This window comes from Pseudopipra pipra, chromosome 4 (genome assembly GCF_036250125.1).
Source record: "Pseudopipra pipra isolate bDixPip1 chromosome 4, bDixPip1.hap1, whole genome shotgun sequence".
NCBI classification, from domain to species: Eukaryota; Metazoa; Chordata; class Aves; order Passeriformes; family Pipridae; genus Pseudopipra; species Pseudopipra pipra.
In genome coordinates, this window is record NC_087552.1 from 47,738,178 (window position 1) to 47,750,890 (window position 12,713).

Here is a 12,713-nt window from a genome sequence, read left to right on the forward strand (position 1 = left end):
GACGCGCCTGCCCCGCCAACCGCCCGCCCCTTCCCTTCCCTGCCCGCCCCTTCCCTTCCCTGCCCGCCCCTTCCCTTCCCTGCACGCCCAGCAGCCCTCGCGCGGGGGGTGGAACGTTTCCTGCTTTCCTTGCGCCCGGAGCCATCGGGGGGCGGCGTTGGGAGAGGGGGGCGCTGCAGACCTCGCAGCTCTTCGGTAAAACCAAGTCGAGGGACCGGCCCGTGCCGACAGCCCGGCTCCGGGAGCCTACGAGACAGATGGAGAGGGACTTTTAATATGGGCAGGTAGTGCTAGGGCACGCGGTAGTGGCTTCAAACTGTAAGTGGGTAGGTTAGATTACATATTAGGAAGAAGTTCTTTACTGTGAGGGCGGTGAGACACTGGAACAGGTTGCCTAGAAAAGTGGATGCCCTATCCCTGGAAGTGTTCCAAGTCCGGGTTGGATGGAACTCTGACCATCTTGGTCTGGTGAAAGGTGTTTCTGCCCATGACAGGGGGTTGGAACTAGATGGTCTTAAGGTCCTTTACAAACCAAACCGTTCTATGAAATCCAAATGCCTCAATATTCCGGAGTTGTCACGTAGCATGTTTGTTACAAAACTCAGAAGAAAAAACTTTCTCATTCATACTCATTCATGCATATTCTTGCATCTGCATCTCAAAATCATCTTACCTCTGTCTGCATTTCTTTTATTGTACCTGTTTCTATTCTGTATACACCCCATCTCTGTCCAACGACTTAGCACTTTCATCAAGATGTACAGAAAACCTATGTCCTGAGTCCCTGGCAGCTGAAGCTCCAGGAGGATGAAGGGCTTACATGAGGTGGGAGTATACTGATGCTAAAAGGAAGAAAAACAACACAGGGAGAAATGGAGCAAATCTACTTCAATGGCCAGAGACAAAACAATGGAATTAACTCTGTTTTCACGTTTTTGAAATAACACTCCACAGAAATAAAGAATATGATGAACATAGTTTAATTAGGAATAATAGCCATAGTCACATTACAACTCAGAAAACAAATTCAGTCTTCCACTGCATAAAGTTCCACATCAACTCTTCCTAGAACAAGGAAGGGAAAATATTTGATAGTCTTCAATGCTTACATAATTTCCAAGATGCAAAATATTAGTGAAAACAGTAGTATCCTTTTTGCATACTAAGAAGGTAGTGCTTACTGCTTCTAGCAAGAGGAGGAATTATAAATAAAAGTTTCTGAATATTAGGGGAAAGGAAAAACTGTATCCAAAGTGTTTCACAGAATTAATGCTTTCAAACAGTACTTCAGCCCAGTAGAAGAAAAACAAATCCCGTTTCATTTTGCCCTGAAAGACATTTGAAGCAGAGTGTAACTCAACAGATATGGCAGTTAACTACACATACGATTGGAAATCCACCTTTTAAAACAAATAGCATTTATAGTGTTTGAATCCCTTATACACAGGCACCTATTTTGCTAGCTTCTCTTTCCCTTTTGAGAACTTAATGAGACTGTGCAATACTGGAGCAGTAGTCTAAAATATCCTGTATAGTGAATTCCATAGTAATTCCTGATCCAGGATAGCAGCGAGCTATCAGCCCTTCAAAGTGCTTGTATTGCCGTATAAACTCATCTTGCATGGAATGCCACACAACCTGCCAAAGAAAGCAAACTTTAGGAAAAGTCAGCTGGCACAATACGCTACATATGTGAACTACTAAACATTGGCTCATTAATTCATTCTCAGTTCAGGTGTCATTTTCCAGTTAAAGCTTGCTGACAAAGTTCCATAAATGGAGTTGCTGCATTACATAAAAAGATTGATGTTTTTCACTCTTTAAGATCTGTAATGTTTACATGACTCCTACCAAATGTGCAAAGCAGAAAATAGCAAAGATGAGAAAGTTTTCCTAAAAGAAGTATTGCTTTTGTGTTTCAAGAAAACACCCTGAACCAGAACCGTGCTGTAATTCACGTTTCAGATTTTAAACAGCTGTTTAAACAACTCTAACTTGTAAATCTATTTATCATTTACTCCAGTGAGAAATTTGTAGAGTATAACAAAAACATCAGATAATGCAACTATCAGAAAAGATGTAATTGCAAGTCTATTCTGCTGTAGTGCACCAACTAAATTTCGCAATCTAGTTCTCTCTACTTCCAGTATATTTTGCAGAACAGAGATCACCTCTTAATGGTCAGCTAGGGAATCATAGAGGAATTTTCTTTATGAACTTTATCACCACATTTCAAATCCATGATAAACAAACAGAATTATAAAAATACCCTAAAAACCTCGACTCAAAATTCATGGGTTTTTTCAGAGTTATGCTGAACATTCTCATAGAATACATATGTTAAAGCAATAATAAAAATCCTCTGTGTAAACATTATAAGGTTTTTAAGTCATAATTATGGTTAGTTTACCTGAAGTAAGTTTTCTTCTTCACAGAGATGTTTATCTACCTTCTTGTAGAGATTATCCAATCCCTTCTTCACTTCCTTACCAGGATATTCCTTTATAACTTTACGAAGCTCCTGTTTATTGAAAGCCAGCTGATAACTTACTTCCTCTTCTCGTATACCTTGTGCCACACGAGCTTCAACGCCTTCAAAAAAATGCTAACAACAAATAACAAATAACAACAATGCTAACAACAAATAACTACTACAAACCTAAACTAATTAACTTAATTTGACAAGGATATATGCAGTTAAGCCTTGATTCTGCTTAATGACTGCTGTGTTACCCCATTTTTGTTTTTTAATTGGGCATGAAGTAGTGCTAAGCTATAAACAAAGCACGGCCCAACAATAGAGTGCTCCAAGTACTAGCATAAAACTGAAATCAATCATTTCTAGAAGGAATCAAGCTTTTCTTTTCAACCTTTAACTAATAATCACACTCAAAATCCTCAATTAATGAGCTCATAGCCTGGGAAAATACTGGATCTTTCAGATAAACTCACTAAGCACCTGAGCATCTCTACTTAAAACATAATTACACAACAGCACAGCTGTTCACAATTGCCCTCACTTCTCACTGCTGTTGACCAGTTGGCTCAACATAATACAAATGGAGAGAAGTATTTCTATGAGCATGCAGGTAGAGCCACAAAAGTGCATTGGGTCTGGCCAGGACAGAGTTAACTGTCTTTATAGCAGCCCATATGGTGCTGGTTTTGGATTTGTGGCTAAAACGGCTGATAACAATGTAAAACAACAACAAAAAGTAGGGTTGGAGGAGGGGGCAGGGATTATGTTCGGCTTCAAGGTGGCTTGCTCTCTTTTTTCTCTCTCTCTCTCTCTCACACACACGCAAAATGAATGCCTCAAAAAGCAAAGAACAGTGGAAAACATTCAGTAGGCAGAACTGAGTCTGAACCTAAGTCACCACTCACTAACACTTCACACATATAGAGATTTCCTAGAACTCTTCTTATTGTTGAATAATTCAGAAACTACAGTAATTTTCTCTGCAGTTGAGGTAAATAAAATGATCCTAAAGCTCCAGATTACTTTTCCCCTCATTTTTTCCTTCTTCAAAACCGTTTGCTTAAGACACTGATGTTTAGTCAGTACTATTAATTGCCATGAAAAATTTGCTTATTTTCATCCAAGACTGCTATCCCCATGAGTCAAGTACTCTTGCCAGACATGCTGAAGTCCAAAATAATAAAATAAGAGGTTATGATAGATGCAGTGATAAAGAGATCAAATAATGCAAACTAAACATTCAAAACTATTCTGTACCATTTAAATGTATATGCAAATATACTTACATTTAACTTTTCAAGAGGCTGTCCAAGTGAATAGATTACATAAGACTGAAGATGATCAGTGTATTTTTGTTTGGCTTCTTTTTTCTCAGCCTCCAGACAAGAAATTTTCAAGCGCGAAAGTGTTGCAAAAATATGATGGAAGTTCTCCATCATGACCACATCTCTGGGTGTTTTCTGGCTTTCGTTAGCTACTTTCTCAACTGAAAGAAACAGGAAGCAAAATACTTAAAATACCTAAAGGACAACCAAATTCAAAAAAACATAACCAGTAACTATAATACTGTCAAAAAAGAAGTTTTGGATTTCATGTAAATGATAAATGTTTGTATGAGTCATCGCCAGAACTGCCACTAAATAGAACAGTTATCTGACAGCCTTCATAAGAAGTAACAGATAAATACAGACTCTAAGATCATGAAATTTGTATGGCAAGTCACAAGATACAAAATAGTGCCTATGTATGGTCTCATTTACAGAAGTGAGAAACAACCCACACTCTGTGGAGGCTTATAAGCAAGCTTTCAGTATCCCTAATAAGTTTTACATGACAGAATTATTTAAGAAAAATCAAAGAAAAATCAATTCCCATCTTCAGTAGGACAAAAATCTTCGATAAGATAGTGGGGCTTTTTTAAATGTACTTCTTAGTCTTTCAACTTTTGCTTATTAGTTTTATGTTCAAAATTACTGTCAGTCCCTAAGTTTAATAATAAAAATAGATAATCCTAGGTCTTTTCTCTCCCACTCCTAAAAAAACCCCAAACAAACAACCCCAAAACCAAACAAAACAACAGGCAGCCAAAAGAAATTCTACCTATCACTCCCTTACTGCACCTAAAAGCAGGCTGAAAAGAGGATGGCTCCCACCAAGAGTGCAATTAAGTCTCTGTGCCTGTTCATCCATTAATCCTTTGCCGAAACTACCAGAGTATCAGTAATGATTCACTTCAGTCAGAACACTGAATTGCCAACTAGGAAAAGTCTGCTACTGCCATATACTCCCATAGAATTTTCTACAGGGGAAAAAAAAAAACACCAGGAAGCTACTTCAGATTGAGCATGCTGTGTTGCTGCCATCTCCTCTTCCTCTCCAGAGTCATAACCATTTCCCTCTCTTATAACTCGAGATTACAGGTATATACAAAAGGAAATATCTACAGTACACTCTTAAAAAGTATATTGCAATCAAAAGGATTACACTTGGTCACCTACCAATAAGGGAGACAACCAAAATTTCAGCCATAATATCGGTCACATGGCTTGCAACAGACAGTCTTAAAAAAATCACCTGTTAATTGGAGCAAAATGATATATAAATAGGAGGAAACAATTATATTAGTAGCTATGAAAACCTCAGAAGACCTACCACTGACAAAAACAGCTCTAATAAGTTTTGTGTAGGCTTTATCTAGATCTCCTCGTCGTTCTGCATTTTTGAAAATCGATTCAGCGAGGGCAGCAAACTCTTCAAACTCAGCAACAAATGGAAGGATCCCAACTTTACTCTTCTTTGAGATTTTTACTTCATCCATCTGCTTCATTTGATTACTCTTAAATTCAAAAGAAGAACAGATGTTAACCTCTAATATATGACTAGATTATGTAACAACTATTAAAAAAACTTGCAGATATACTGAAAACTGACATTTATCCAAACACAGAAATAATTTTACCTTTCAATTAATATATAATTGAATAGAAATACTAATACTCAGTCTTTCTGCCTTTTTACCCTTAAACGTTTGTTAAGTAAAATAATTGCAAAGAAAAAGGGAAGACAGGCTTTTATTCTCCTTTGTTTACTTACTGTTAAGAAAAAAAACCCAATGAAAAAACCCCAAACTTGTGCACCAGAAGCAATTAACAATTTTCATTCAATAATCCAACAAGGAACTTCATTTTTCTGATTCAGCCAAGCTAACAATTCTTTTTGCTGCAAAAGTTTCTTTAGTCTTCCATTAAAATATTATTTTTGAGTCTAATTTTAAAAAAATCTTCAAAATATCTTAAGCATTAAACTGATCAAGAATGGTTAGTCTTATTATGTTGGCCTAGAGTCAAATTACATTGATGAAAATTAAGAAAAAAATTATGCCAGCAACTGTATTTTCACTAAACTTGCCATATTTCATATAATGGTCATAGTTGTATTCTGGCAGTAGCGGCTGCCACTGCTCATAGTGCCAAAGAACCTCACACCCTCCTAAGTCCACGACCTTTTGCTTCAGCAAGTAAAAAAGGCAGAGGGCTACAGTTTACTTAATGGACTTCGGTAATCTCAGTGGGAGTATAAATACAAACAAAAACTAAAAATGTCAACCAACTCACAGAAGTGAATAAGTAGTCTTATTTGTTACAAATAGCTACTTACTGAAGAAAACTGGAATGGAGAGGAAAAAGAAACACAGCCACCAATTAGTTTATCTTTTTTGAAGGCTTAGCCAGCAGAAGAGCAATAAAGTTACTAATTTTCTCTTCAAATTTAATGCAAAAATTTAACTATAAAGAAATGCAAAATCAAAGTGGATAGGACTGGGCTTCCTATAATATTATAGTTAGCTTAATCAGAATAACTAAAAACTTACAATGCACTTATCAAAGTTCCTTTTGACAGTCACCAAAACATTTCCAAGTGTTGTGCTGAGAAAGGACGCTGGGTCCACATTTTGTGCTGTCCATACATGATGACTCATCTTAACTAACATATAAAGGGAATTAAAGCTATCAATCTTGTCCCCCAGCGCTATAAGGTTATTCAGCTCAGGTTCAATACAACGAAATATTTTTGTCATCATTTGTCGGATCATGTCCTTCCTATTAAAAATGTATAAGAGAAAAATATTACTCTGACAGTTTACTAGGCTATATTACATGTTCTTTGATAACATTTTTAGGATATATTTATTGGATATAGTAGTCTCTTTTTCATTCAACAAGTCTCATGATTTTCAGAAGGCTGCTAAAGAAGAAACGTCAATGCCACACAGTAAAAGTCAACAGTCACAGGTATAAAATATTCCAAAAAGTATTTTCTCTGTGAAAGCTGCCACACACTCTCAAAACTTTGCTAAGCCCATTTTCCGTATAACAGAGCCCACTTTCACTTTGCAAACTAAGAGAATTAAGCATCTTTTTTTTACCACTATAGACAGAAACACCCATCCCATATACAAAAATTTTCTATTTAGTGACACACTCAATGTCTTGTAGCTAAAAATTAAGATTTCACTGTTCACTTCCACTAAAAGGGAACAATTTCTGATTACAGAGAACAGTTTTATATGCCAAATAAATTCAAAAGTAGGCTTAAGAATTAAGAATCAATAATAACAGCAGCACATACTCAGATGATATAGTTTGTGGAACACCAGAAGTGTATGAACGAGATAAAGCTACTCCATCCATTTCCTCCACTTCATTCTGTAAGAACAAGGAATGTATGTAAACAAAAATAAATTCTGTCTCCAATTCTATATCTAAGCAATAAGTATATCTGATAAAACCAACATGATTAGCAGCTCCCTACTCCATCACCCCGCCTCCTGAGTAGAAAATATAGCAGTTTGCAAGGTTCTGGTGTTTTCTGGTCACGTTCCACCAAATACAACACTATCCCCAATTACTCCCTATTGTCTTCCTGCATAGCATGGTCAAGTGTATGTTGTGATCTTATGAGGAGATAAAGCCATGGCAAAGAAACCTGTCAGTCCTTCTTTCACAGATTTTGTTATGGTCAGCCAAAAATAAGGATCCTGCCAGATCATGGAGAAAAACACATTACTGATCCCCTATATCACATAACTGCCAGATAAATTTCAAATTTATTTATTTCAAATTTCTCTAATGAGGCCTGGTCAATATTTTTTACTTCAATGACAGAGAATGTAAGCCATACCGTTGTTGTTCCCGATGTGCTCTGATGTTGTTGTAGTTTGAAAAATTTACTAATGAAGTCCTGTTCTGCCAGACACAGAGGCTCTAGTTCACTTAATACTTGCTCAAAAATCTAAAGAAAGCCAAATATTTTATCAATACACCAAATACTACGAACAGTTAGCAATACCAATTTTAACTGTTTGTTGCATATACTTTCTAACTTCACTAAGCTTTAGAAGGCTTATTACTACTTAACAGAAATGGAAACAGCTTGAACTTCTATCTTTGAAAGTATAGTTGCATCTTCAATATGGTCCCTTCTCATGCATGTAACACTGGTAAGAAAAGAATAACCTATGTTTTTCCACAACTATAAGTTTTCTAGACACAGTCTGAGGCAAAATTTAAAGCCTTAGGGAAGAAAAACAGGACAACTGTATATGTAGAAGATAACTGCTCTGTAGGAAAAGCAGAAAATGTTTCTTTATACCTGCTAAAGAAAGCAACAAGTAGGTTTTGTACTGAAGTATGCATCACAATTTTTAGACTTAAACAAAACACTATTTTGGCAATAATCTGTCATCTTTACACAATGCAGAATTTTCTCTGCAAGTATTTAGCGAACAAGACAGGCAATAACTTACATAACTTACATAACTAATCTCACCACAAAGAAATCCATAATGATGGAAATTCCCATAGGAAAAAATAAAACAACCTAGTAGATCAGCTCAATAGCTTACAATTTTGTATGTATTAGTCACACTCACATATCCCAAATGGGTGCGAGATACAAGTCCCAAGTTGAAAATAATAGCACAATACTTGCATAAAGCTGTTTCACCAAGCTATCTTTTTAATTCTAGACAAGTTGCTGCTCCAGGTTTGTAATAACTTAACAGTTAATATTGTTTCAGGCATATAGTATTTCCTCCCAGAAAAAGATTGAGCAAGGATTTGAAGAGGTCAGAAGAAAACTCATCTCCATCAAACAATTCAAGAGAAGAAAAATATTTTTATCTCTCACTGATAACTGCTCCTTTTCCTTCCGCTGAGGAGTTAATTCCGCAAGAAATAGCGAGTATTGTCACTTTTAAAGGTTTGGGGGGGGGGGGGGGAAATCAACAGATGCTGAGGACAGCAGGTTTTAAAACAAGATGAGGACACTCCAATAGTCACTTAGTGCCATTGTTAAAGCTGAAAACTGATGATAACTGATGTGAAACCAGAATAAATAAAATTTTAGGGCCATGCTCAAAGTCCTGGCTAAAATAAGTTTCTGCTTTCATATCTTTCACTTTTGCTTACATACTGGCAAAATGTGACAGAACACATGAATATCTGTACTGAGAAAAATAGTATCAGCTGGAGAATCCATCTCAATTCCTATTTGCTTAAAACTATGTATTTGGCTTAAACTTAATAGACCATTTGTTTTATGCTTGATATTCTTTAAAGATCACACATAGCATATAAAGGAACTTAATAGAATCTTATAACCAAAGAATAATACTCTGACCTACATATTTCTTAGAAACTGCCTTTATTAAATGTATGGTGCATACAGACTTTGAAATTGGCAGGTTTTAAGATTTAAACAGTACAGATTTTTAAACTATACAAGAAGGATATGTAAGATGCTTCTAATACAAAACTAAGCAGGAATCCTATACAATACTTTGGCTTTACCTTATCAAATTTTGTTCTGTCAGCCACATCAAGGTCAGAGGCAGACATGTTTCCCATGTCTAACAGTGAGGATGACTGAGACCTACGGTTTCCTGAACTCTGAACAGAGAGTTTATTTAGACTAGAAGTAGACCCAGTCAGTTTTCCAGAACTTCCATGAAGACCTGTGAAATAAAGACACTATGAAGAAGAAGCAAAGGCAGAATAAAATACTGAAGAACAGGTTCATTACAGAACATATGAGATCAATACAATAGTCCTATATTAAAATCAAACAACTCAATTTTTATCTAAGCTAAAAATGCATTTGCTATAGACATTCTTTCCTTGTTACAAGGTAACTGAAATACTTCAGCAATTTTCAAAGTACAACATAGCTGTATAACCTCTCATTGTAAACTATGGAAAAAAGTATAAAAGGAACGAAACTCTGAAATACAGGAACACTGGGATAGATATTCTCCTTGAAAACTTGAAAGTGAAGACCAGTTATGATCTTTGTGAATGTACTCTGGGCAAAGGCTGCTACAAGCAGAAGAACTGATGCCCAGGAGGGAAAAAATTAAAAAGCTTTATGTACACACAGGCACTTTTTCATCTTGAACTTGATCTTTCTGCTGTTAACATCCTTTTATCTAGACAATTTGTTCTAGCTATTTTGCTGGATCTACAGCTCCACAGTAATTCTACTTCTAATGGTCTCCTCTCCTTTTGATCATAATTAATATTCAGTCATTTCTTCCTGATATTGTCGGGCCTTCTCCTAGATGAGGAACATGTATTTTTTTTTCTAGAATTCTCAGAAATGTTGGATGAGGACAGAGAAAGCTAGTAACAAAAAAGACCAAGAAATTATCAATATCTGGCTGCCACGTAAACTTCTCACATCTAAACCACAAAGAAACTTAAAAGCAACCCTGCAAGTTTCATTTAACCGCTATGTTGGTATCTAGTCACAAGACAAAGTCTATAAATCTAAGTTGCCACCTCAACTTACTGGAAGAGTTAGAAACCTATGACAAGCTCTCAGGCACAAACATATTTTTACTAGTAGCATGGGGAAAACAGAAGATATTGCCTTTACCTGCAAACCTTTTCAACTTCTATGGTGGGACATTATAGTTGTGCTTCATTTCTGCCTTGCAAAATCAATGATTCTGCTAATGCTCATTTCATTCTAGAGTACTTCAGTGTTAGGTAGATTCTCCATGATGCAGCACTACATCGTAACATCGACACACATGCATTGACAATACCAACTAATGCAACTAGTTATACTCACTCTCAGTTTCCTGTTTGACAGCACTTTCTTTTCGAGGCAGTGTAGCTGGGATGGATTAGGTTGCAAGCATCAAAGACAAAGACAAGTTAAAATGCAGTTTGCACAAACCATGCACAAGATGCAAGTTAAGCTCTAACTGGAAAGAAACATGCGGAGAACTATAAGCAGCAAGTAACTACATTGCAAACACATTTAGTTGGAGAGGTACTATTCTAGAAATTCAGTATCTAAGCTACATGGAAAACAAAGTAAGTTTCTAGGTATTAAAATTAGCTTTTTCTTATATAGTGTGTTCAAAGAACATTTTTGGTAACGTGTATTCAAGCTCTCCCAAATTGAGAAGTCCATTAAATTAGGGCTTTATTTGTCAAAATTAATACTGCAAAAGACTCAGTTTCCAAGATAAATCATCATATCAATAATAGACTTGAAGAAATTAAAATGCACTTATGTAATTTTTTACTGAGTCAGAGATATTGTCCAGCATTTTAATTTAAAAAAAACATATACCATTGCTACAAAATCATTCATGGTTACCCTTTTCTGTTTGCAAATCAGGATGTTTACATAGAGAATACATCTTTTGTATTTATGCTGCACCAAAAACTGATGACTGCAAATTTGGAGAGGATGAAAATAATAAATATATAGTAAAAAAATTTCCAAAGCTTTTTTTTTTTATTTTTTTTTCAGAATAAAACAGCTTCCTCAAGTGGACTTCAATGTGAAATTTAGAGTAAAGGGGCATTTGTAGAAAAATAGAGAATCCCTAACCAGTAAAAGGCATTTGCATACATACGCTAAAAGCAATATGTGATATTAAAGATCTTGATGAGGATGGATGCTACAAGCCCCCAAAAATGGAGCAGGCAAGCAGAACCTACTGTAATAGAATGAGTAGATACTTCTAAATGCCACAAACATGTCTTAAATACCAGATGTTCTCAAGAAGGCAACACTACTGATAATTGTAACATCAAATTGAAATTTAATTCCAGCCTCGTTTTTAGGTCTTGGGGGTTTTGACAGGTTTTGAATAAAAACGTTTTAGGCATGATATATTTTGGCGTATGCAACTGTCATGCATTGGCCCCACTTCTTCACTGTCCTCAATTTCCAAACGCATGGGACTTATAACAGAATGTGAAGAACTGCAGGCAAAGATCAGGCCCCAGACAATCAGGGGAGCCTCAGTGGCTTTTGAGAAGCTACACCGCATAAACCTATGACAGTAGTAGCACTCTTTCCAACATTGACTTTATGGTATTTAAGTATCAAAGTCTTGGCTTCATCAGAAAAGGAAAAAAAAAAAAAGAAAAAAACACTACTTAAGACAAGTGTGAATGCTCACGACCCAGGTAGGTTTTTTTGCCATAAAAAAGCAGACAAAGAACCTTGCATTAGCACAGAATGCCAGAATTCTCCCAGCTTTTGAGGCATTCAAATAGCAGTGCTATTCCCAAAGCACAAAAAAAAGGCAAGAACACACACCAACACAGCTTGGAAACAGGTCATCTTTAGTGTTCGAGTACAACTGGAGCATTATTGCATTTATGCACCTATACTATTCCTTAAACAAGTTTACTATTAAGAAGTGATGTATTTTGAATAAATGTGCAACTAGGAGTAGTAGTATGATCCCTACATTGAACATGGAAGCCTTTGAAATTACAAACCATTATAAGCTGTTACAAAATAAATAAATTTACATGACAAATGCATGACACAAGTCTTCTCAAGGTGCAGCTTTTACGCTGGTGAATTGAAGGACCTCTTTCTCCAAAATGCCTGCTAGCTCCATAATGCTTACGCAAGTTAGGGAATTGCTACAAAAACTGTTTCCTCACAAATACAAATCACAAAAGAAGTGTCAAGACAAAGGGTTAAGAATGCTTTAGATATCAATTTGTATTAGGATAAAGGGGGTTCTTTCCTTGCAATAAGATACCTTTTCAAGATTTATGAATTTAAATGTTCTGATGATGACACATTACGGCACCTCTTGCTCTCCATGTCCAACAGATTGCCAAGACTGATCCTTCCAGCTTCCCCCTTCCTCAAATAATATCACTCTCCTGCTTTCTTCCTTTTGTTACATTTT

General features: G+C 36.2%; 1 protein-coding gene and 1 long non-coding RNA gene across 10 annotated transcripts in view; one reads left to right on the forward strand and one right to left on the reverse strand.

Annotated features, from left to right (window-relative positions):
* Nucleotides 1-23: 23 nt before the first annotated feature.
* Nucleotides 24-12,298, forward strand: LOC135413302 (uncharacterized). Its single transcript, XR_010430166.1, has 3 exons — nt 24-284; nt 8,559-8,718; nt 11,306-12,298. It is a non-coding gene; the product is annotated as an uncharacterized LOC135413302 (long non-coding RNA).
* EXOC1 (exocyst complex component 1) overlaps nt 965-12,713 on the reverse strand; it is a 28,833-nt gene continuing 17,084 nt past the window's right edge. For 5 of the 9 annotated variants that reach the window (XM_064652836.1, XM_064652837.1, XM_064652840.1 and 2 more), the window contains 9 exons: nt 10,613-10,657; nt 9,331-9,494; nt 7,661-7,771; nt 7,109-7,185; nt 6,351-6,579; nt 5,132-5,315; nt 3,766-3,965; nt 2,411-2,605; nt 965-1,638 (listed from right to left, as the gene is read on the reverse strand). In XM_064652836.1, the coding sequence (XP_064508906.1) occupies nt 1,486-1,638; nt 2,411-2,605; nt 3,766-3,965; nt 5,132-5,315; nt 6,351-6,579; nt 7,109-7,185; nt 7,661-7,771; nt 9,331-9,494; nt 10,613-10,657 (1,358 nt within the window). In that variant the 3' untranslated portion in view covers nt 965-1,485. The remainder of the gene's footprint in view (nt 1,639-2,410; nt 2,606-3,765; nt 3,966-5,131; nt 5,316-6,350; nt 6,580-7,108; nt 7,186-7,660; nt 7,772-9,330; nt 9,495-10,612; nt 10,658-12,713) is intronic. The other 4 variants (XM_064652841.1, XM_064652839.1, XM_064652844.1 and 1 more) reach the window with 1 other exon arrangement.